Below are 26495 nucleotides of genomic sequence, written 5' to 3' on the forward strand. Positions count from 1 at the left end.
TATTATTATTCAGGTCTGCTTTCAGTTTTTACACTGAGATGCAACAATCACTAGTTATGAGAAAAATCAGCTCCTGGAACCATTGGTGCCACTTCCAGCTGGACCCCAGGAAAAGTATTTATGTCCAGAATCATGGGATCCATTTTACCTAAATGCATCCAATATTCTATTATGGCTGGCTGACCTTAACCCTATGTTCAGAACATCTTCCATGTAGCTTGGCAATATGCTTCACAGCTCTAGATCTGGGATGGATTCCTAGACTTCCAAAGCTTCAACCCTTGTCATTACACCATCAGTCTACTGCTTACAACACATCCACTTCCTAAATATCACAACTGTGTGACACGAAGGGCATTGGTAAACCATATCCTATGGGAACCCCACTGATCCTTCTCATGGAGGACACCAGTTATCATCATTAGGACACACTGTAATTACCAACAATTTCAGTTATAACCAACTATAACAACACATCCATGGGATTTGTCTAACACCTAGAAAATAAGTTCTCTTCATTGCCAATAACTTAATGAGAACAGGGAGCAGCAAACAGACGGCAGGAGCCAGGACAACATTCATGGACAAGGCATGCAAAAAACATCAAGATGGCCTGTCCTTGAAATGAGGACGACAGTAAGTGAAATCAATAGAAGAGAATCTCTGTAGCTCAGGGTTGAACTGTGGAGTCCTTGGTGTTCTCTGGGCTTGGTGGTTGGCTTGTGGAAGTTTCATTACCTGAGTAGGTAACATCTGATGTTGCCTAGTCAGGTAATGAAACATCTGCAAGCCAACAACCAAGCTCAGAGAGCACCAAGGACTCCACAACAAGTGAAAGACCAGGACAGTCCACAGAGTACCACCCAGTTCAAAATCCCTACTACCAAGAATTAAATGCTTTCAAGACACCAACATCAGGATGTGAAAATTCTGTAACAAACTATACCTCCACTTACCTAAGAATATAGTTGAACAAACCCACAATGCTAACAGCATCCAACTCTCTTAAAACCATCTATCTGACATCTTACCCATGTTGCTTAAGAGCAATAGGCAAGACCAATTACTTGCAGAAAAAAAAGAAGGAATGGACATCCATTTGGCCATTGAATAAAAGGTTCAGGAAAGCTAAACTTAAGTTTAAGTTAAGTCCAATCACTCTTTTAACCAACTTGACCATACCATGAACAGCTACTAAGATGGCTATTTTGAATCAAGGTGATTTTTGTGCATGGATGGAACTTGAGTGAGCGGGGCCAGTGGTGATACCAGACAAAGAAAAGTAATTGCACAAAACCAGGCCGCCAAATGGACTGTGTGTCATCCCGTAAATAATAAAAGGTTATTGCTTTAAGACGAAGAATCCATGGAAACAAGTTATTTTCCTCCTCCAAAGACTGTCACGAGCTCCGGGCTACCCTTTGAAAGCTAGTGCTTTTAAAGGAACTGTTTGTTTTCATGACAAAAGGCCCAAGTCTTTGGTTTTTAAATAAACTCCCCGGATGACTAGAAATCAAGAACACGAACTGATCACAGCGTTCCGCTCTCAGTTCTTCCCAAAACACAGTTGCTTTATATGAGCTCCGACAATTGGTTCCTTCCCTAACAGCCGTTATTCCACTGTCTCTCCAGAGACTTGGGGAGAAACAGGATTCCCAGCCCAACTCTCAGATATGCATTTAATTGGAAATCTGGGGAACTGAGTCCCCGACCTCTTGCAAGCCTAACATGCGTTCTGTCGCCGAGCTGTTCTCGGAAAAAAGGTTTGTGGTGGCAATTGCGTGCTGGAATTTAATACAATGCATTTCTAAATACTTGGCTCATCCCATCTTTCTCCCGTAGTCCTCAGGGATAGATTACTGCTTCTTACTTAGCTAAAAAATAATTTTGTAGAAAGTGTTCAACTGTGGAATCCTTAAGCAAACAAACAAACAAAAAATAGTGCCTTGTATTTTCCAAAGGATTGTACAAACTTTAGTGAAATCTTGTAAACCTGAGAAATAGTACAACCCATAATGTAAACCCTGAGAATATAATACGATGGTGGAAAAACACAGTGTGTTGCTAGGTGATGTCTCCATCAATGAGACAATACTGATATAGAATACTTGCTTTTTAGAAAAAAGGTAACTTGGCTTCAAGAATGGATCTCGCTTCAGTTAAGTCCCATTGAGGTTAATGGACATTGTCCTCGTTCCAGTTAGAGGTCTGCAGTGGCTTAGACCTCATTTGGGGGGAGGGGGAGGTTGCTTCTATCGCTACCTTAGAAACATATGGGTTAAATGGGACATTCTCCGCCGAGACCTAAGAGTAAAAAATTGGAAGAACTTGAATCCCATGCTGGTGGGCGTCATCTCGTTCAAATATTAAGGACCACTTGAGCAAGTAAGATTAGCAGGCTCTCTCTTGAGGACTTTTTCATGTCTATCATGGTTTAGAATATCCTTAGAAATCTGCTGTAACAGCACACATCAGAGGATACTGTACTTAGGTATAAACAATTGTAAAATCAGATAGAAACTGGGGTGTTTGTATCCCTGAGGACACTTCCAGCCTCAAATCACTGAGAACATAGACCACTCCCCCTTGGGAATTTCTCCCTGTAGATACTCCTTTTGAAATGAATGAATGCTTCACAAGGCCATGAAATCTCTTGGCAAACAAAGATGTAACTTATGAGTTCAGAGAAAAAGGCAGATGCACCTGAGAAAGCAAGCTTTTCAAAAACAGTGAAACCGTACAAAACTAATTGAGCAATCAAATGGTTCTCCACCTCATAGGTAAAGGTAAAGGTTTCCCTTGACGTAAAGTCCAGTCGAATCCGACTCTAGGGGGCGGTGCTCATCTCCGTTTCTAAGCCTTAGAGCCGGCGTTGTCATAGACACTTCCGGGTCATGTGGTCGGCATGACGACTCGGAACGCCATTACCTTCCCGCCGAAGCGGTACCCATTGATCTACTCCACCTCATAGTTAGACACATTTGCCCTGAATATGTCTAGCTATGCATACTGTTCACCAAAACACCCTCCCCCTGAACATTTAACAAAATAACATTACAACCCTTGTGCAAAAAAATAGCTCTGTGCATACTTTGTAAGACAGGGCGCTTGGCTTCAATTGTATGATTGTGCTTTGCACAACTGCCTTTTGTTTTGAAAACAGCTCTCCAGGATACTGAATGGCAAATTTTAAACAGCAAACGATACATTTGCAAGAGTTGTAGCATCCACAGTTGAAGGACAGTGTGATGATAATGGGGTTTTCTTTTCCTTTGTGTTCCAGGAATAACAGGCAAACTTCTGAAATGAACTTAGGCTTTTATATGGCTCATATAAACTGGGAAAGTCAAATGTTACTCCATTCCAATGTGATTTACCAGTTGAATAGTATGTTTTGGCCCAGCGTCATAAAGTAAATTTGGCTGCTGCCTCCAGACTGAACAGATGCAAAAAATACCTTGAGAAGAGGGGATTAAAAAAAAGTGTTACTTTACCCTTTTAAAAAATATTGAGCACAACTCGAGAATGTTTCATATACCTCGGCATGCATAAACATGAAGCCTGCTTTGATTTAAAGAGTTAGATACAGTATTGTGACTGAAAGCTGAATACAGCCAGGGTTTCAAGCAGGATTCTCGGCCAGCCCTGGAGGTGCTGAACATTGAACCTTCTGCATGAAGACACGGTTTTACCACTGCACTAGCACGGAGCACCAACTCTGCTATGTGCAGGACGCATGTCTCCAATTTGTTTTCAGTTAACCTAAATATTTGCAAATACAATCCAAATATGAAATATTTGGCAGGGTTGAGACCTGTTTGTTTCAGCTTGTTCAATACGTTAATCATAATCTGATCGCATCCTTACCATTATGCTTATGTTTTTCCTTTTGGGAAGGACATTTTTCAAATCTGCCTAAGGCAAATTAATACACGTATCTGAAAACCTGAGATATGGTTCGTAGTTAATTGATACTGATTTTTATTTGTTCTTCTTTCTTTCGGTAAGCTGGGAGCGTTGAAACAGATAAAAAATGCTGCAGGTTTTTAGGGATCTCTCCACCCAAAGGAAGTAAGATTCTGGTTAAAAGGCCACCAGAGCTGCATGTTCAGAGAAATGAAAGAGTGTACAATCTATTCCTTTTTGTCAACAAATGAAGGACATTTCCCAAAGATCTAGCAATACCTGTTGAGCTAGGAGCATTCTCCACCAAGTGTTCCCCCAGCTGGTGTCTTCAAGATAGCTTGGTCCCAGAAACCCCACCCCACAAAAACTGTAGTGTTGAATATGCTGGTCTTTGACTGTTAATAAAGGTTTGTTTGTTTGTTTGTTTGTAGTGTTGCAGTTTCAGCACATTAGGAAACTGCTATGCTGGGGAAAACCTAGTCTTCTAACAAGGTTCTCGCAAGGTTCTTCAACCAGAGAACATCTTGCCTCTCCTCTAGAACAAAATTAAAATACACTACACGCCTCTTCTCATGCCAGGGGTGGGTGGATTCCCCACCACCCCTCCCAACTTCTGCACATATACCTTATCATTCCTTTCACAGAGAAATTTCAGCTTCTGAGCTTTCTTGTGCATGAACACGCCTTCCAGACATCCTGTTTCCACAGCACGCAGTTCAATTGCTTTCTCACCCCAGCCCATAACTTGATTGGACTGAAGATAAGCTTTTAGAAAAAGAAACAAATAGTTAATGGAGCTTTAAAAAAAAACCCACAGAAACAAAGACAAGGCAAGTGACAAGGAAAGGGCTGGATAAATGTTCTGTTCACTGGAAGCTGTTGGCAATAGTATTTTTTTTCCCTTTTTCTTCTGGGATTTGCAGCCAAGGCTCCATCTGATAACAAAAAGAATTACAGTCTGTGCAACTCCAGCTTTGGCCTGGACAGGATTGTCTTACATTTGCCTGGAGCCACATTGTGGGGTACTTTTCAAATTCTACTTCCAAGCCCTTGGCAGGGAGAATCTAACTTATATATATACTCAAATAGGTTGAAAGCTAATGTTCTTGGTACAGAACAGAGAAGGATGTGTAGATATGTGAATACATGTCCCTTGGGGCAGAGAAGCCATAAGATCTCAGGCAAAGCAAATTCCCATCACTCTTACCAAGCAGCAATTTCCAGGATTCGTTGAAGCTACTGCAAAGATAGACATCTCCTACTTTTAACTGTTTACGAGAATTTCCAGGGTGTTTCATACAAGCTATCCCTTTGAGCTAGACAACATTTCTCTCCCCTTTCAAACCCATTTTTAAAGTAGAAGCTGAAATACCTTTTCTGCATGTTTAAAAAAGACAGCAGTAAGCACAATAAGGGAACATTGCTTAGACAACATGGGGCCATACCATCCACAAGATGAGCTCAAACTCTGGCCCTCCAAAACTGTAGGTATGCCCCCCACTCCATCGCTCCTCCACAACATGTTGCCAAATTGTGACTGGAAGGGGGAAATAATTTATATTTGATTACATTCTAATTTTGTTAATTATTCCAATTTCTGTTTTCTTCCTGACTCCACCTGCTGCTTTGGCCTGGCCCTGCCCACTTTTGGCAACGGGGTCCTTGACCCACCTTTGAAAGGCTAATAAAAACAGCATGACTCTTGAGAGTTGTCTATAAGTATCACATGGACCCTCCATGAAATTATGGTGAACGAGTCACCCTGAGTCTGCAACGTATGTCCGCTGGCTAACACCCAAGGTGAAATGTGATTTTCTTTGGAGAAAATCCCACCTCCGTTTCTAAAGGAAAGCTACACCTTCAGCAGGATGAGTCAGAGGGAGAGACCGAGATCCTCATGAGCTTGAGAACCTTCTAGTTTTCCTTTTCCCACCTCCCACCTTTTCCTTTTATTATCATGTCCTTTTAAATCCGAAGCTCAGGGCTGGGGACAGTGTGGTTTTTATTAATCACTAAACTGCACAGGGCAAGCTTTCCAGCTGATGTAAGGACAGAAATGCTTTCATAAATAACTTGTTAGATAACATTTCCAGATGTTGACTGGCATCCAAAAATACTGAGTGTTTGTTCCCACTGAGGCAAGTCTGAACTTGCCCCATCTATTGTTCTATCACTATGCTGCATCCCCATAGCTGCATCTTCCTATAAATAGATGATGGCATCTGTTGCTCGGGCCTTCTGCTCTCAATGAAGTAGCTGGCTGGGAAAAAATGAAGCCTTTGGTGTGCTTCCCTGCCCAGCTGGCTTAGCCTAGAAAGAATGGTCTTTTTCTATGATTCTTCTCTAACCATCTTGGTTACAATGAGGGTGTAAATAAGCTTGCATGCTCCATATTGGAGATGCAGTGGATTCTAGCTAATCCTATCTCAGCCAAGTAATGCAGTGGTTCATTTTCTTTGGCAAGAAAAAAAAATCACATCCTTTCAAAGGAGTTTGGTTTTATTGGTTTATTCTATTTGCATCTTTTCTTCCTGCAAAAGAGATCTTCAGGATCCACGTCCCCACTCTTTTGGTCTTTGAGAAGAAAGGTCCAAGGTCACTGAATGACCTCCAGGGCAGCATAAAGATTTAAACACAGGTCCATATATTCCAACCAAGTAGCTCAGTCATACCTCACAGTAATTTTAAATCATGATCTGTTAACCAAGTCTTGATGGGTAGTGTCACATGCAACACTAAGCCCTCAATGTTCACTTGCCATGCTGAACCACTAACCAGCCATATTATGGCTCAGCATAAGGGAGACAACTTGTGTTATCCTGAAGCAACTTCTCAGCATCCATTCTATGGCCCTCAGAAGACTTCCAAAATGTGCTGCCAAAATTCAGTGATAAAACCAATTCTAAGAAGTCTGTGCAATGGAGTCTTGGGGGGTGAGGTGGGAGGGTGGGTCAAACTGGTCAATCTGATGAAAGCAGCATCACTCTGTTGAGAACCAGGCTCCACCCCTTCTGTACTTGCATTGTGACATCACCCACCCACCCCAAAGGGGTGGAGTTTGTGGCACAACTTGAAATTCCACCCCATCCCTAAGGGTAGAAAGAAGATGCTCGCAATGAGTTTCAATAAGATGACTTCAATCTGGGAACAGAAACTACTGTAGACAGCAAAGAATGGGATGTTGTTATGGTTGTTGTTCCTTCTGTCTTTTCATACGCATTTTCCAAGTAGAAAAATTGGCGCAGCCACGCTCCTAATCCCATGGGTAATCTGAGTCTTTTGGGGAAACAGAAGGATACACCCACCCCCAAATCCCTGAAATTCCACAAAAGGCACACAAGTTAAGTGTTATACAAGCTCATGGTGTTTCCTTATCCAAAGTGAAAGAAGCAAAAAAGACCTGTCTCCAATGATATTCTTGCTGTCTTGTTTTCAAAGTATCAGCAAAACCCTGCATTTCAGCTCTACATCTCTTGAAGAGTCAACAACTTTAAATACTGTAGTTTCACCACTTTAATTTCCCTCTGGAGTTAAGATTCCTTGTTCCAATTACTAGATTGACTATACAGGTGTAGTCTGCCTTACATTCTTAAGAGCTCCCTATGTTTCATGCCTTGCCCTATATTAGTCATTTATCCCTCCCTTCTCTCCACCAGTTAAAATAATGCAAATTATTTTATGTTATTGATAACATTAATTAAGTGGCAGCTGGTTGTAATAAGCCAGAATTAGCCTCCTGAAACAGAATGGCTTTTACCTTTGACTGGACATCTATTCACAGTTGGGAAAGTGTTTCCTAAGAAAACAGGCCCCTTTGAGCTGTTTAGGGAAAACAAAGATGACACTTTTAGAAAAAAGCTATTCTTTCATCCCCTGTCTTCTTTGTTTTTGCTCAACATTTATTACAGCTCATCAATCTGGGGTTTGACTACACAAATCCATCTCCATTGCTTCCATCCTTGCTCTTCCTTTCAATAGCAGACCTGGATCTGAAGCCGTTTCGGAGGCAACCCTCTGCTTGAATACAGAAATCAAACATTCTGCCTTTTAAGCAGCACATGGTGCCAAGGAAGAGTGGTAAAAAATACAGTATTCCAGGTGCCTTCCAATAGTATTTGCTGTAATCTAGCCTGCCTCCCCCAGTATATTTTTTAAACTTCCAAACAGGCTCAATACCCACAGCTGGGATTTTTTTCTCTTCTAAACCTCCCTGGATAATAGTTCTTTTATCTCTGAGAGCTTCACTCCATGCTGATAATGCTAGATTGTCAGATGCAAGAACTTGGCATTATACGGACAGTGTGACAGTGTTAAACACTAATGTGCCATGGAGGAGAATTGTCTTGACATGTGTTAATTATATCCTGTTGTTCTGATTCTTACTTAAAAAAAATATCATTGGGGAGGTGAACTGTGATGACAACGGCAATCCCAAAGAGGAAGTAACACATGGCAACTTGCCTTGCTCTGCAAAGCAAGTTGCTGTGTGTGACCTCTTCTCTGGGATTGCCGTTGTTGTCATAGTTCACCTTCCCAATGATTTTTTTTTTTTGAACCAGATTCATTCTGCCTCTGAGTATTAGATATCCTGGTCGCTCACACTCAGCTTATGCCCAGATGTTGCTCATAGACAAACTACCTTTTGTTACAGCACATGTGGCTAGGACAGGGTTTCTCAACCAGGGTTCCATGGCACCCTTGGGTTCCGTGAGAGGTCACCAGGGAATCCCTGGGAGATCACGATTTATTTAAAAAAAGTATTTCAAATTTGGGCAACTTCACATTAAAGAGGTAAGTTTCATTCTTTATTTTCAGTTTAAGAACATTGTTAATGCATACATACAGGCCTACCCATGAAACGAACATAGTAATTTTATAACTTCTGGCCTATATTTGAGCCTGAATGTGCAGGGGTTCCCCGAGGCCTGAAAAATATTTCAAGGGTTCCTCCAGGGTCAGAAGTTTGGTGCAGCAGCACAGAAGATCCCCCGGAGCCTGATGGGCCAATTTTCCACTAGCCAAATGCATCCTATGTAACTGTAATTTATTTAAATTTTAGATATTATCACTTTTTGTAATTTTAGATGTTACTCTACTTTATATAATTCTAGTGTCTATTTCATAATTTAAATAGAGACTGCTCCCAAGACCTCACATGTTAGCTAGGTTGTTTTATAAATGTATTTTAGCTTTGTCTTAAATTTTATTTAAGTTTTATTTAACTTTGTCTTAAATTTTATTTGGTTTATTATCTATTAATATAGATTTATTATTGACTTCAACTATACACACACACACACACACACACACACTCACTGACCACTCTACTTGTACTGGTCTATGATCATAATAAGGTAAAATTGAATTGAATTGAATTGCTCTACAAAGGAACCAGAATAAACGTGGTTTCTCCATTCCCATGCTTAGTAGGTGCCCAAAAGAAGTTTAGACGAGGAGCTGGAAACATTAGCATATTTGCGAACAGTGGCCCTTTCATATATAGACACAGAACCTATTTCAGTGTATCTCCCAGTCCATTTATACATACCTACTGATGTGGGCATTTCTCCCCATTGCAAAATATTTTCTTTTGAGAAGTGTCCATAAATGTCAAGGTAGACTCCTTCATCTTCATAAGTGAGCAGAAGTTCCAGCCCACTGGTATTACGGAGAATGATAATAGCATGTGGATGAATGTTTCCCTGGATCTGGAATAATATTTTATGAAGATTTACATCATGGAACAAGTTACAACTTTAGTAACTACAGGCCATCAATTTAGGTGTCATGACAGAGCATTAAAAATCAACCAGCTTGGAGATCTGAGAAATGAAAAAGATTTATCTCTCTGAAAATGTCTATGTACTTTCTTCCATGTTCAGAGCTTATACAAATGAAAGAAATTTCTTTTTTAATATCAAGTTTAAGCTGCTATCTGGAAAAAGGTGTTTCTTTTATTCCTCTTTAAATATCAAAGATTGCCCATAAGTTCCTGTTCAGTATTTCCCTTTGAATTCTGTAAGTATCATGTTGTGAAAATAATCAATCCACAGAGTAATTTGGATGCTATAGGACTTGCAATAGCATTATAAAAATGATTGTTAAGGGCACTTTAGCATAGAAATTATCCTTTTAAAAATTCTTATGAACAACATTACAGAATTGTAGAAAACAGTCTAAAAATAAACAACAATAAAGCAACAGATTATATAAAAACACACAGGCGGACCAAGATTATCCTAATGATAAGCATTTTGTTTCTCAGTTCTGTTCTCAGTCATTTCCTAACACGGCATACATAACTTATTAGCTTAAGTGGGGCAGGGATTTTGTTTTAAAACTTTGCATTAATTCACCAGAATCTGATGGAACTTCTGTTCTTTCTGAAAATGGGAAAAAGTAGAAACATGAAACTGATCTAAGAAGGATTTAGAAAGGGGACTCACTGGACTGCAGTGTTGAAGAAGAGTTCAGTATGCATTTTATTTACCAATATATGAGGGGAATGATGTAGGTAAGAAATTAATGTGTTGCATGTTTTTGAAACATGCTATATTGCTTCTAGTTCCTCAAATCTGCAAACAGCGCAATAATAACAGGAAAGCAATTTTCACTGCAAGACTGTTTTCTTTGTTTCACTAGTTCGGCATCGTAATTTTCATAGGCCTAGACCCACCTTGACAGAAAGAAAGAGGTCACTATTGAGTTTATTGCATACATCTTTTCATTCCATCCTTATTCTTACTTTTTACATCTCTCTCTCTCTCTCTCTCTCTGTAATTGCCTGTTTTTCTGCCTTTTGCCTCAACAAACACTGATGACAACACTAAAGACTGCACAGCATAAAGCTGGTGAAATACAAGAATAATGTTGGGCCTCAATCTGGAGTCTCTTAGAGGTCTGACAGACTTAGGAGAAGTGAGGGAGAATGCTGACTGAGGGAGAGATTATTATCCAAAGGGAGGGCATTCACACTTGCCTCTTGGCTACCTCATCACTAGAAGGACAGAAGAACTTCGCCCATGGGAAGTCCACCAAAGCGGTCTTCTCCTTTGAAAGAGATCGCAAAACTCAATCCACTTTCATCAAAGGGAGTGAACATTGATTAAAAACAAAATGCAGATGCTTTTTCTGCATGACATTATATGAGATGGTCAAGCCAGATGCTAAGGAGAGTCTGCAGATGGATTTCCCTTAATCTTTCTTTTTATCTTTAAAATCAACATTTGGGGAAAGGAAGGCATTCAAGATGGCATTCACCCTGCTCCCCACAGGTTCCTTTAAAGCAGTGTTTCTCAACCTTGGCAGCCTGAAGATGTGTGGACTTCAACTCCTAGAATTCTGGGCATTGAAGTCCACACATCTTCAAGTTGCCAAGGCTGAGACACTCTGCTTTAAAGAAATCCCCACCAGATGCAGTATTCCTTGTGGGGATATGGTCCCATACCTTATCTGCCTTCTCCTTTCACCTATAGCAAATAGTCCCTTTGAGGAGGCCTGGAATTTAAATCAGGGCAATGTTAATTCCTTTCCCCTGGCATCACATCACCCCCTGATCTGCTTGAACCAGAGAAAAATCCTGTTTAGTATACTAAAACTCCCAGTGGTTCTCTGGCTGAATTCCAGCCATTTTCCAGCCTTATTTCTCTTTCTCTAAATAAATACACACATGGCTTGAAGGTCATCTAGAGGCTTATCTATAAGACACGTTAAAACCCACAGATAAAACACATACAGGAGAAACCAGTAGTGTTAAAAAAAAAAAAGAAACCAATCCAATTTGGCCCACATCCATTCATATGCAGAGGAACCTTACGGCTGACGCTATGAAATTTTCAAAGAGCTTTAAGCAACTTAGAATATGTAAGTTGTCAAATCCTAGCAGACTTCTCAAGAGAGAGAGAAAGGATTTGTAGCAGCATCCATAAAGCGAAGGCTTTGTAGTTGTAAAAAACCGGGAAGTAAAACTAATTCTGCAGAGAATCCCACACCTACGATACAAGAAAAAGAAGATCCTTGGAATCTAATTAAGTTAGGAGGGGTGGCTGCCACTAGCATTTTGTCCATTCACAGAATGAATGGACATCAGAACTGCAGAGGGCTCAGGTCCATGTTCTTCCTCCCAAACTCGGAGGCCAGAAAGGCCTTCACGCCATCCTGTGCCAAGTAAACCTTACAAACAAGGAAAACCACGAGAAACGTTACTTGCCAGACATACGGGACTCAGCACCCTCATGAGGTCTGGGGTCTCTGCTGCAACTATCCGCAACACCAGAATGGGGATCCAGAGCCGGAAGGCTATTTTAATATGCTGCCTTGGGTTGAGCTGCATGAGCAATTAAAGTGGAGGACCCCAAAGCAAGAAGGCCAACAGGAGAAAGAGAGGTGTCTCAGCTCAGCCCGTTGGCTTTAAAAGAGGCTGGCTCCAAACTGGGATGGGGGGAGAAGAGAATTATTCACGTCACGGCGATAGCTCAGGAGGAGGACAGCACAGCATGTCAATTTCTGCACTCTTGTGGGAAAGTGTATTTTTAGTGTATTCCATCTTACGGTGACAAGTGAACCGAAATAAGAATCACAAGTCCCCTATGGGAGACCCCATATTGAGGGCATTTGACTGGGAAATATTGCTCCTCGTGCAGATAATTAAATTGGGAGCCTGCCACTGAACCCAATCTTTTCTTTAAAAAAAATATATCTTTTTCCCTTGCAGGTTTACTTTTTATTCAGGACATGGGATGACCTCTTTCTTTTTTTCTTCACATCCTGTCCCAAAACCAGCTTATTTTGCATGTGCTCAGAGGAAGCGTCCAAAATGAATCTGGAACTATGTAGGGTTGTGATTGTTTTTGTTTTTCAAATCAACGGCTGAGATTCTTTATCTAACACCCATGCCAGAAAATGCCAGGAAACTAAACAGGAGAAAATGCAAACAGAAAAAGCTGAAGGAAATAGAGTAGGCAAGAAATATTTGACTTCTACCCACTCACAGCTTCTCCCCAGCACAGCACCATGGCAGAAAAGCAACAGCAAGCAGGGTTTTAAAAGATGGGGTAGCCTCATAGACTTCCCCTGATCTTCTACAGATGGTTGCATCAGCTATGATGATTTGACTTCATGTTTCTCCTCTCCCAGAGGTGCAACCAAGGGGAAAAAAAAAGAGTAGAGGCATTTTCAGTGCTTCACTAACCTAATCATCACCATAATTTTTATGACTTGAGGAGAAGGTCATTAGTGTGAATCACTTGATAAAACCGAACAGATCCAAAGAAGTCAGGAGAAATATTCAAAATCAACCTCTCCCAAACTGGCACCCTTCAGGTGTGTTGATTTGAAGTCCCAGCAAAGGCCATGATGGCCATGGAATTCTGGGAATTGAAGTCCACACATCTGGAGGATGCCTGAGCTGGGAAAATTGTCCTAGATAATGATAACATCATTGATAAAGATGGATAGTTACATTTGCAGTGCTACACCACCATCTAGCAGAGTCTATATCTGAACTGCGTGGGCTGAAAGGTCCATGCAGATGTCATGATCCTTAAAAATGACTCAAAGAGAGATACTTACATGTGTTGGCAAATATAGGTCATACACTGAGCCAGAGTCCACGTCAATAGCATGAAATCCAACCGCTGACCCATAGATAACTTTCAGCCTCTGCCCATTCTCCACAGTCAAATCAACCAAGAGTGGTTTTTGAGGAAGTGAGGTGAAAGACTGCAGAGAAAGAGAGAGAGATCAACACATTTTGCTTTATTATTGGGATACTGATGACATGCAGTTATGAACTTGGGTATGAGCAGGTCACGTGACCATGAGCATCCACAGGGGGACAAATGTGCAAGACAGTGCGTGGCATTGCACGTGTGGTATTGATGCCCATACAAAAAGGGCGGGGCATGGATGGTGACACTGCACCAGCCATCTTGCTGATCTTGATACCACTACATGTTTATGCGTGCTCCAACTTTCTTGCCAAGCAGCTAGAAAAAAGGGAAGTACAGACAAAAGAAATAGGGTTGATATAGAAAGGCAGATGCAAGTTGAAAAGAAAGTCAGTCAAGAGTTTGGGTAAATCTACAGTACAGATTTACAACAGATTTATGCCATTTTCCTACCACAACAGCCCCCCATCCACAAATCCACAAATCCGCTGAAGTGCAATTTGATGGCTGTTGAAAATCCTTTCTGTCAAGTTCCTTAGCCTCCTTCACAAGTCAAATGTTCACAAGGATCCTCAAAAAGAAGGCGCTAATTAAATTGGTTTACATTCTACCATTTACCTTAAAAGCCATAAACTTATGATACGGTTTGGGAGCCCAGGCATAGACTTCAACTGAATTCTTCACAGCAATCACAAGAAACTTGATCCTCTCGTATTTCACTAGAAAGCAATCATTTCTTTTTTAATTGGCTAGGCATAAAGATTGGAAGAACATTCTAAATTACTGTTTAACCAGCAAGAGCATGCAGCTCAATGTAACAGGATGTTGATCTACTGTGAATGCAATAGGATTTGATCTACGATGCCCTAGATAGCTGAGGGTTATGCAAAGACCTTGGTCTGTTTACATGATTATTTATCCTAGGATTCCAACCCCTAGATCTACTGCAGCTCCTGATTTATATATTCATTCAGGAATAATTCAAAGCTGAAATGAGCTGAAAGTAATCAAGCCCTAGCAGAGTCATTATGTAATGACTTATGTTAAAAACAGAACATCAACGATAATATAAATCTTGGTAAGATATTATCTCAATAGCCTGAGTCTCATTCTACGGAGTGTGTACAAATAACCTGTCTCAGCATACTGTATATAGATGTAAGATATATCCTGGAATCCTGCTTTGTACAAACAAGGGTTGTATTAACCTCCAAATCTAGATTGTGCCAATAAATGTAAAGAGACTGGTTTCTGTCATATATTTCTATCACGACAATTGCTTCTGTGCATTTCTTCTGCATCTCACATGTACATAATAGTCCAATACATCTATGGGATATCAGGCTGGCCTGCGATGTTCAACATGCACTTCAAGAATCTGTTCCACAAGCCTCTTCCAACTGGATGCCCACCAGATGTGTCGGATTTCAGTCCCCATAATCTCCAGTGGTGCTGGCTGAAGATGATGGGAGTTGGTCCAACACATCTTGAAGGCATGAAAGATGGGAAGACTGAGAAAGGCTGAGTTGTGGAACACTGGGTAGTTTTGGAGAGATGAAGCTAATTCGATGATCAACTCCCAGAACTTCCAAAAGCCCTGTGGTAAATTATACTCTCTGAATAATGATGGGGACAGGAAAGATGCTCCTCTTCTTGTCGTCACCATACCTGCTCATAAATTAAAAGAGAAATGAAGAGATGGGGGCGTGTGTTTAAGTACTGAGAGATGGAAGGACCGTGGTGGCGTTGGGTGCCTGGCATAGGATTTTCTCTGGGACTACAATTTTGAATTTTTGAGAAAGGAGGTTCAAAGCTTGGACCTTTCATCTAGCCTGGTGTTTGGGTTTCCTGAAATCCAAAATAAGCTTGAAAGAATGAGCCCCATTTTGCCTGACCCTCATTTTAACTGTGTTCAATTGCCCCTCAGTGCCCTGGCAGGAAAGGGAAGATCCTCACCAACTTTGTAGTGTATACAGCCTTCTAAGTCGCCCACTGACACCCAGCCTTGTCGTTTCTCCACATCAGGGTCATTCCGCAAGATCTTGTTTCGCAACCAAGACAAATAATATACCCGTAGCTTATTCTTTTTGCCTGCATGGGTTGGAACAGAAACAAAAAAAGGAGCATGTTAAAATTTACTTCTGCAGTCAACTACATCACTGTCATGGTAGTTCTAAGCTGGGTCACATCACTGGTCCAGCAGGAAGGTCCACGTAGTTATGAGGAGCAGCATCATGGTCAGTTGCCTTATCTGAGCCAGTGCTGTCTACTCTGAGTAGCAACTACTCTCTGAAGATTCAGAGAGAGAGAGCGTTGCAAGATTGCCTTACCTAAGAACATTTCAAGTGAGGGCACCAGAGACCTGATCTAGGATTTTTTGCAAAACATATGCTCTGCCCTGAACTTTGGTCCCTTGATCAACACAATTCATGCATTTTTATAGCAGCTGTGCTCCTCTATGGCAGGGTTCCTCAACCTTGGCAACTCTAAGCTGGGTGGACTTCAACTCCCAGAATTCCCCAGCCAGCTGGCTGGGGAATTCTGGGAGTTGAAGTCCACCCAGCTTAGAGTTGCCAAGGTTGAGGAACCCTGCTCTATGGGGAACATCTGTAAGCTTGGTTAGGTTTATGCATCAATAGCATTCCATCAAGTTTTTGTAAGATGAGCCAAATTTTAAAAGAAGAGTGTGAGGGTTCATTGTTTCCCAGGGACTGGACACACCACAGCGTAGCAAATCTAAAGTACACAATGCTTTATTGCAGCACACACCTTCCCCAACAACAGGCTATTACTCTGGGTCAACTCCACCATCTAGGACTTGCAAGTTGCTGTTGCCATGTAAAGACATCTTTAACACTCAGTCTTTTAGACTCAGGCTTTTAATACTCAGTTCAACAAAAGTCTCAAAGTCTACCAAGTAGCATACAACCTTGGCCTTTTCCAAAAGTCCTTTTGCTAGTCAGGTTCAGGTGCTGCTTCAGTGTGGTTGCTCCTCTGCTAGTTGCTGCTGAGATCCTGGCAAAGCGCCCAGCAGGACTCCCACCTGGACATGCTGCTCACCATGACTTGTGGTTCTGGCAGTTGAATGACAGTCCTCTTGCCTGCTTGGAATAGCTGCCCATCTTCAGACTTCGTCGCCACTTTCCCAGCTGCATGCTGTTTGCTTATCACCTGTCCTTCTATACACACCCCTTCCCACTCTGTCTGAGCATTTGTTTTTGTGATCTAAGAGCTTGGGTGGGGTGAGGCTGCCTCTGGACGTTGGCAAGTCCTTGAGGACGCCAGAGTGTGGCTCAATTTTCACAGCTGGAACCCCAGTTTGGATGCTTGTGAGTAACATTGTGGGTTAGTGAATAAACGTATGAGGGAAATGGGTTGAGAAGTGTTTCCCAACTTCACCCCCACACAAAGGGTCTTCTTAGCGCCAATCTCCCATGTGAAACTGATCATTTGTATCTCCAAACCAGTGTGTTCATCTGCATCACAGCAGCCCCTTTATTCAGCACCATAAGGCAGCCTTCGTATTCTTAATAAGATATCATGCATCATTTCTTCTTTCACATCCTACCCATTTGATCCATCTGATCTGGTGAATTCATCTAGCTTTAAAAGTCAGGGTTTGTTTGTTTGTTTTTTTAGAAGTTGAGGATTTACTTTCATGTCTTCATGGATGGTTAGGTGCTTATATTCTGCATGCGTTGAGCGTATGACTGGTTCACAGCAACAGCAAACTGGGCCATTTCTGCAACTACGTAAGTGAGGTCATTTCATATGGCAGAAGACGGAATGGCTTAATAATGGCTTTTCCATGCTTGTGATGGAGAGTTCTGTGTCTCCTGAACATCTGAACAGTCTTTTACAAAAAGTTTATTCTAGTTAAAATCATTGCTGTGTAGAATTGTCAACCCTCTGAGGAAGGCCAGGTCAGGAAACAGACACCACAGGTCTGGCTGGAACTCTACTCTATTGATATAGGTTATAGCAGGGCTTCTCAACCAGGGTTCCGCGAGAGGTCACTAGGGGTTCACTGGGAGATTATTATTTATTTAAAAATTATTTCATATTTGAGTAACTTCAGATTAAAGAGGTAAGTTTCATGCTTTATTTTTAGTTTAAGAACACTGTTCATGCATCTACTGTATACAGGCCTACCCATGAAACCAATAAAATAATTTTGTAACTTCTGGCCTCTATTTGAGCCTGAACGTGCAGGGGTTCCCCAAGGCCTGAAAAATATTTCAAGGGTTCCTCCCGGGTCAGAAGGTTGAGAAAGGCTGGTGTAGATCCTGAGTAATTTTAAGGAAGTTGGAGAAGATCATTGTCCTGTCTCCCTGCCCTGCTCTATTATCATCTATATCCCTTTGAAAATAACCATCCACAATTTTGGAGGGGTATGGTAAACAAGGTTGGGATGTATTGGAGAATTTGCCCTAAGCTGGGTAGAGGTACAGGGGTTCCCCAAGGCCTGAAAAATATTTCAAGGGTTCCTCCAGGGTCAAAAAGTTGAGAAAGGCTGGGTTATAGTAACAGAATCTTGAAAGCTTAACTGAATTTTCTTCTCCCTCTCTCTTATACTCCAGTGAATTAGGGAGGAGTAAGACTTAGCCTCTTACTCACACTTCCTGTTTCCTGGGCTTAAAGCACCTCTTTGCAATTGTCATCTCTGTCTGGTTTTTCCAAGGCCATCTCCTTGGCTCTCTAGCAGGGATCCAGGCTACATGTCAGCCCCGCCCACTCTCATGTTCCCCCCACCAAAAAAAAAACCCACCCTATTTTCCTTTACAGATTTCGATCCATAATTTTTAGAACATTGGTAGCACATCTATACAAGCCTATCCTTGATGCCAAGAAGAACAATTTAATAGCATTTTTCTGCTGTTATCTGTTTTCAGAGCAGGGATGCAATTCTCTCTAAAGGAAGAAATCCGGCCCAATTGATTCTATTTAACATCAGAAGCCACTTTTAAGCGTCTCGGATACTGAAGTGTTGCTGCAAACCACATTTTAAGGAAGCCGCTGTACACTCAGGATTAGGAAGCAATTATATAAGGTTTGGCAAAAGCGGACAAGGTTTTATAATCCAGTTTGTGGTCTAATCCTCCCCCTCTCACTGCTTGGTATCATATGTTAGGTCAGAAGTTTTTAGAGGGCAAACCAACCTGAGATGGTGATTAGCACATTCAGTCCTTCCAGCACATCCATCTGTTGAAAGCGTCTTCTGCTTATCAAGGAGTAAACACGACCTTGTCCACTGCGGTCTAGAAGCCACAATCCGTTTTCAGACCCCACCAGTAAATTCACCCCTGTTGACATGCAAGAACACAGTATGGACTACCAGTGATCTTTGGAATGGCTGGGTCTGTTCACTGCAGGAAGTTCACATTTTTTGTTTAACCATGGTTTAGTAAAGTAAAATAGCCCTGAAAACCAAGAAGAGAGCGTCCCTGCCAGCAGATTTTTGGAACAGAGAAAATGCTGATGGGTTGCGGATTCAAGCAGACAGCTGAAGGAGATGTGGTTTCCATGTTGATATGGTTGATAAGGAGTGTTGTGATGGAAATAATGAAAAAAAGAAGGAATTGTGCAGCGTGGAGTTGGGGTGGGGAGGAAAAGGAAGCTACTAGCAAGAGGCTGATAAGCAGATAGCGTTCTCCACCTCAGCACACATATAATTACCAGCTTTGCTATGCTGTTCTGTTCTTAATTTAAAATCTTGGCCTCTTCCAAACATACATCAAATGAAACCCAGAGAGCTGTAAACTGTAAATTTACATTTCCTGAGATAATTTCTTCCTTGCATTTCATTCATTTATTTTGTTTCTCATTTAATACTTAAGTCAAAGCAGAAGGGCATGGGCAAAATATTGTACCAGCTTTGTGAAGCCGGCCGCTGAGTTGCTTGATGTCAGAAAGATGGAAAATTAAAGCTGGTGGAGAATCACAAGATCAATACCAAGAATGGATCCTTAAACCACAGAGAGGGTAGTCCTGTATTTGGAATATTGAACTTTGAGATAGGAAACCAGTGTGACCATCAGCTGCCCACAGTACATTCCAAAATCGAGGGAAGTAGATGTATCCAGATGGGCACCCTGAGAGAAGACGCCTGGAAGAAGTTACAGCTCCAGACCTCCTTCACTACTCTCCATTTCTCCACCAGAAACAGGGTGATAGCCCCAGGTTCTTGCTTACAATGGACACACAAGACCTTTCATTTCTTAGTTTTACATGAGAAAAAGAAGCAAGAACTGTGTAGAGCAGCACCCTGCTGATGTTCAAGGAAGATATAAGCCAGCAGAGACATCGTCTTCCTAATGCAATGTCTTCTCTTTAGCTCTTGGTGCTCAAGAATGGTTCCTTGACTGAACATCCATCATTCCTGTCACCCTAGCATTCAGTGACTGGGTCAAGATGTTATACTAAGCCATGGCTTCATCACAGTTTGTTCAGTAGGGCATAATGTCTGGATTCATACATAATGCTGATCCTTAAACCATGGATAATGCAATGCACTAAGGCAAAACCAAACCAGTTTGAGCAGGAATGAGGCAATGTGTGGCATATTTGAGCTCTAAATTCAAATTGTGTGTCCTACATCAGCTGAAAGGGCAATGTTCTGACCCTGCTTGCTAGAATCTGTCTCTGCTTCAGACCAGGTTACTTACCCCACAGTGCAGAACACAAGATCTCTGAATTGAACTTCTTTTTATATTTGCGGATTTCAGGGCTGTCACTCTGCGGCCGGATATTTGTAGGATTCACGTTTACCACAGAACCTTTTCTTGCATTTTGCCGGCTGGTGGGCTCCATTTTCACGTTGGACGCTGGGAGGAAAAGCAGAGGAGAGTCGTGAAAATAGCTGTTTGGCCTGAGTGTGCAGTACAGAAAGGTCCATGACATCTATATTCTCTTTTCTAATAACAGTGGTATCGATTATGATGATGGTTATGACTGCGAGAGATTGTGGAGAGGCAGGGAGAAGAACGGAGGAGAGGGCAGACATAAACGATCAAGAGATAGAACATGAGTCTCTTGGCAGCTATCTCATAAATGACAACTGAGTTCAGGTGGCCAGAAACCCAGGAAGAAGCATTTCAAATGATTCAAAGAGATTCTGCCTTAAATAATTCCCTATAAATGAGGCCAGGAAATTCTTATTACAGTTTCCAAGTTCTGCATTTACCACAGAATAGCTCTACCCTTACTGAAATTTGGGCAATTCTTCCTTCCTTGGTCTTGTCCACCAATCTGGTGCTTGACAACGATGGTAGTAAGAGTCTTTCCAACTAACTCTGAAGATTCTGGGGACTGGTCTAGAAATTCTGTGTGTCCAAAGCATATATCCTGCCACGGAGCTTTGGCCCCATCCTGGATGCCAGAAATTACAGTTCAACCCACATGATAAAAGAGGCAAGCATGACATGGTCTATACTCACGGGAAGCACAGTTAGGCCCAGCTGGACTGGAAGGTGGTGAGATCTGGAGAAGCCTTGGATCAATGAACGATGTGAAAGATGATGTAGAGGAGGAGCTATTTTTGGAAGGGGTACTGTCGGTGTTCAGTGCCTATCGTAAAAATAAGAATAAAAAAAGCAATTAAGGGATATACACCTGCAAATGATTGCAGCAATGGTACCAGAGCTGCAACAGGTGGATTGGATATTATGAAGGTAGCATGCAACCTTGTGAGATCTTACACGCTTTGCATTTGACTCCTTGGGGGAGCAGCCTTGAAACGTAACTGCTGTTTTTGCTGCTACAGTAAGGATCGGCCATTGGAGTCCATCCAGCCCAGGCCACTCAGAACCCAGCAGGGCAATATGGAAAAGAGATGTGATCATGGGCTAAGGACTGAGTCATGTTCTACTTAGGAGCAAGCTAGAAGAGATTTGCTCCAGCACTTTCAACTCCATCTTTAAATGAGAAAAGTGGATGTGGATAATGGACCCAGAATAGGGGAAGGAGCAGGAAGTAGATCTGATAAATCCCCAGGAAATTAGCAAGGGGTTACAATAGCAAAAGCAAAACAGCTCCTTCAGCTGGATGGAATTTCTCATCGATAGTAATGCAGATGCATCACTTCTCAATGCACAGCTTTGGTCCCCTCTTGCCTCGCGTTTCAGCAGAGCCTTGCAACTATTAGACAAGTCGCCACTCAGTTCCCTACCGTTTCTCCCCCATGCACGTAGGATGCTCTGGCCACCAGGGGTTCATAATCCCCTATTTAAAAATCCAGACTTTTAAGTTTAATATTTTTTACTGGTTTAGGAGTCTTGACCTTGTTAGCAGGCGGGTTGTTCTGAAGTTCCTGACCAGCAGTTTTCAGCCAGTTTGCTGAACAGCCGGAAATCTGACTCTGTTGTAGGAGGTCAGGAAGCAGGTAATGTTGGTTGGTTGTGTTCCAGAGTCCTTCGTGAGGGCCGCAGCCAAGCTTTCCTGCAGCATAATCCTGCACCAAAGAACAAATTGAACACCCAGCGTGCAACCAGAGTTAGGGATGTGTTATATGCCCCTCCAGCACCACCACCACCACCACCACCTCTTTCTTCCTGTCTGCAGCAGCATTTAGGGAAACAAATTTTGGCAACTTTTCCAAATCTCTGTCCTACATCAAAGTTAATGAAGATCACATTATGGCAGAAATATCAACACTTCGTGCGTCAGGGGAATGGAATAAAATAATGCGGTGATGAAAATGGGATGCTGCTGGACACATATGCTTCAGAAGACCCTGCCATGGTCTGTGGGCATCCTGCGGTGTCCATCTTCAAAGTTGTCCACCAGCATATCTATCCTCTCAACTGCCTGAGATCAGGAGGCAAAGACGCCCTAGCATGTCAGGAAAACAGCTTTAACATGGGAAGACTTCTTGTCTCATCGACAGCATTGCTCTGCTTGTTCACATCTGTAACTGAGAATCCTTAGTTCTTTCTTCCCGGTGTTAGAAGGGGGGCTGAGTGGAGCAGGGCTTTTCCAAAATGATCTTAAAGTCTGGAGTGAGCTGGAAGGAAGAGAACTCTTCCTTGCCAAATCTTGAGAAAGCAGCAAGAGGTATGGCCCCCTTATTTTTCACAAAATCTTTGGCAATGAAATCAAGAAAGTCAACTGTGGGTTTCTCTTGCTATTGAAATGGACCTCCTTTTCCTCCTCCTTCAGACTGCATTTGTGAGCTGCCACGAATGCCAGGAGAAGCGGACATGGGATGCGTTCTATTTCTACTGGAATGTGTGAAGAATAATTTCGCTGCAAACACACTGGGTTGCCTTTTATTAGAATACGGCTGTTTCATATTGAACTAGGCCTGCAAACTTAAGCCACTAACAGCTTGGCTACAGGCCTGGCTCTGGCTTTGATAACTTCTGAATCCTTTCAGCTTTACAGTCCCATGAGCACTCTGAATTTGAAGGTCTGGCAATTCTGGAAATGTTGGGCCTCCTATGCAGAGCCAAGATGGATGCAACTGCAGTTAATGCTAGGCTGCCTCTTCCCCTCCAAGCTCCGCGGAAGCTGCAACCCAGAGAGATGGTTTATTGCTAACACAAAAGATAGAAACCATCTGCCATGCAGTTTGCTATAGGAGATAAACAACTGTCTGGAACGAAGCGTTTGCAGATGCCAGCAGGTACGCTGGCAGACAGCACCGGGAATCCAGAGGTGAAACAAAGTTTTAAAAGCCAAATCACTAAATGGGAAAATATGGAAACATGGAGGAGACTGGGAAGAAACAAAACTGGGATAAAAATCATCACAGTTATGCAACGTTTACTGGTTGTTGACTTCAGGAAGAAAAAAAAGAAGGATGCTTAAAGAGGAACATCTCTTATCATGCCTATTAGATTTGCTGTAGCAATATAAAACAAAAATGTTCTAAGGATTTTTTCTTTAAATTTGGGATGTTTTAAGTGGGCTAAAGAAGTTTAGAGGAAGCCCTTACCTCCCAAGCATTTAATCTGACTTCATAACCTTCCATAATTCCCTTCCTCTTAATCTGATTATTCAAAGCAAAAGGGATAAGATCTGGCTACCGTGCAGATTAAGTGTGCTTGTTCCAAGGTGAGAGTACCTAGGGAATTGAATCTAAAAAGTACGGATAGATGTTCTTGTCCTTTTATAAGCCTTCTTTTCCCTTCTATATCTTCCCACTTTCGAGCAGATGAAAAGGGAAGCTGCAGATTCTGGTGGGACCATAAATCCAAAAAGAACAATTCAGAGGTCACTGCATGGGGGAATGGGTGATATCATGAATTAAATTGTCCTGAGCTAGGCTCTCTTCTTTCTCTCTCAGAGCCCAAAGACTAGACAAGGGGATTTTGCAATTTTTACAGTAGAAGTGTGTGCAGGTGCTTGTAAAAGGGTCAAAGTAAGTCACAAACTTGGCAGAAGGGAACACGGCGTCTTCATTTTTACGCACAACTCAGAGCTCCTTTGCAACCGTTGCAGAGGATTACCTTCTGATCTGTTACAATGCATGGAGAATTCAGTTCGATCCCATCAGCAACCCTTGCCCTTGAGAATGCGGTCGCGCCGTTGCTGAGCAGTTGCCTAGTAACAAATTCCAATTAGTGCAGGAGAAGGAGAGGAAAATAAATACATTTTTAAAACCCTCCAAGAAGAATGCAGAAGGAAAAACCACACAGGCATTAAAAATAAAAACACTGAGAAACAGCTCCACCCAACACCAGACCCATTAATGTCATCTCACTTTTACATCAGAAAGCAGACAAGCCTGTTCAACCTTCTCCAAGAAGCCTGCCAGATGTTATCAACCCCAGCACCCAACAGTCCAACTAGCAAGGTCAACAATTTCAGAAATGATAGGAGTTGTAGTCCAAAACATCAGAAGGGCAGATGCTGGGGAAAGCCAACAGTATTATATAGACTGACACCGGCTTTCCAAAATTTCAAACAGAGAAGTAGGGCTATCAGATTTGGGCTTTGAAATTCCAGATGGCCACTAGATGGGAGCAAAAGGTAAGAGGTTTTCTGTATCTCTCTGCTGCCAACTAGTGGTTTTGTAAAATTTTGCTAGCCAGGTCTGATAACCCTATAGGACAGGCATATATTTAGCATTTAATTCTCAAAATCTTTTTAACCAGAAACCCCCAGGATTTAAATTTGGAACTTTTCTAAGCAAAGCATGTGTCTTCTGCCCCTCTCCATCCCCCAGTCAGCACTGAGCTTTTCTCAGAAGGACTGGCATACTTTACTGTCCTGTCACAGGGGGTCTCCTTTCCCCAAGCAAAGAATGGATGCGCGGCTTGCAAATGGTTATGTGAGCACCTTTGAAAAAGCACATTCATCTGCATTCAGCGCAGAGGCAGCTATTAAAGAAGGAAGGGTCAGGTTCTACAGCTGTGCTCACTGTAGGGAAAGCCAGCCATTGAAAGACACATCAAATGTGCGCTACTCCATTTGAAATTCAGTACTCTCTTCCTGGAATTAAAAGATATAATATGCATCGTATCCACTCTTGGATGGATTCCACCCAGCACATGTGTGAAATCTGCTCTCAAGGCCTGCAGCACAATGGGGTCAAAGGACACGTGGCCTCCTCTCGGATGGAGATCATAGCCCCATAAAGCCATCACTTTCTCCCTGAACTGAAGTTATTTTACTAAAAAAATAATAAAATGAATATAACAAAGCATAATTCTAGTGTTTACTGATATTTCTACTATGGATAAGGTGTAAGTTAAGTATTATTTTTCAGTGATGGAAACTGTTGGGAGGCCACTGAGAATGCAGAGTAGAGAAATGTAATAATACCATTTGCTCTACACATTCACTCAAAGGGACAAGTGATAAGCAATAACCCTGTGCTGTTTCTCCTGGACATTTTCTGTGGACAACTGAGAGTGTCCCTTGTTCTCTTCTCCTCTACTACACCTCCAGATCCCTGGAGGTCTTTTCATTGAAATTCTTCCAGATCTTTGATGCAGCACATGCCAAGACCCACCACTCCTACAACAGTGGTGCTCCCTCTCAGCCTTCCTGTATCTGCTTTAAATCGATAACAAGAGCTAGCAGGAGGGGAGATTCAGGCCACTGTGTCATAATTCATGCAAAGAAGCAAATCAACAGAGTAGAAGATTGTGCTTTAGTAAACATGACATTAATGACCTAAGAAGCCCTTAGAGGAGCTTTCCGCCTATTCCAAAAACCTTGGACCCCAACTCCCATAATGCACACAAGGCTTTCCAATGGGAATGGTCGGAGCTGCAGTGCAACACTTGCAGAGTAGGAGGCAGCTATTTTATAAGATTTTCTGCAGCTGGAAGGATAGATCTTCAATCTTCCACGCGGGCAGAAATGCAAACACTGTATGTATGTATTTAACAAATTTATAGAACCACCCATCTACCAGTGGAACTCTGGGTGGCAAACAAAAGATAAAGCATAATAGACAATCAATCAATCAATCAAAATAAGCAAGTCGAGGCCACTGTAAAAGCTCTCTTACCAATCTGTCCCCCTGTAATGGTATGTGAGAAAGACCTTGAGAGATGGGGTGAAGAGATGCTGCCTAGGGAATGGTCAGATAAGAGAGGGCATAGCCCACAGCTGCATAACAGGTGGAGAAAGAGGCTTAGGAGGGACTCTCCCTAAGGCTGTAAAGGAGATGGCAGGAGATTTTCACTTTCAGACTTGCAAGATTCTGTTAATGAGCCTTACAATAAAGTAGAATTAGCTCATCTGGTCATGTTTCCTGTCTGGTCTGCCTGGAAAGGCTGACACCCCACAATACATGCCAGGCTCCATTAAGATCCCACCCTAGCAAGGGGGTGGGTGGGAAGCCAAGCCTTCGTGTCCTTCCAGATGTTGCTTAATTGCTGATCTGGAACAACTAAAATGTATCCTCCCTGGGCAACAAGAAGCAAACCAAGCTATTCATAGTCTATTAACTTTTAAGTCAGTCATCTA

General features: G+C 42.1%; 1 protein-coding gene across 1 annotated transcript in view; it reads right to left on the reverse strand.

Annotated features, from left to right (window-relative positions):
• Window positions 1–2965: 2965 nt before the first annotated feature.
• Window positions 2966–26495, reverse strand: part of NRK (Nik related kinase) — a 72222-nt gene continuing 48692 nt past the window's right edge. Inside the window, exons 20-30 of the mRNA XM_063313474.1 lie at window positions 24023–24116; window positions 21853–22023; window positions 21011–21140; window positions 20240–20398; window positions 18734–18877; window positions 15531–15665; window positions 14193–14293; window positions 13477–13626; window positions 9455–9614; window positions 4532–4671; window positions 2966–3457 (exon numbers count right to left, since the gene is read on the reverse strand). Of these exons, the coding sequence (XP_063169544.1) occupies window positions 3374–3457; window positions 4532–4671; window positions 9455–9614; window positions 13477–13626; window positions 14193–14293; window positions 15531–15665; window positions 18734–18877; window positions 20240–20398; window positions 21011–21140; window positions 21853–22023; window positions 24023–24116 (1468 nt within the window). The 3' untranslated portion in view covers window positions 2966–3373. The remainder of the gene's footprint in view (window positions 3458–4531; window positions 4672–9454; window positions 9615–13476; window positions 13627–14192; window positions 14294–15530; window positions 15666–18733; window positions 18878–20239; window positions 20399–21010; window positions 21141–21852; window positions 22024–24022; window positions 24117–26495) is intronic.

Source organism: Candoia aspera, chromosome 12, assembly GCF_035149785.1.
Source record: "Candoia aspera isolate rCanAsp1 chromosome 12, rCanAsp1.hap2, whole genome shotgun sequence".
In the NCBI taxonomy this organism is placed as follows: domain Eukaryota; kingdom Metazoa; phylum Chordata; class Lepidosauria; order Squamata; family Boidae; genus Candoia; species Candoia aspera.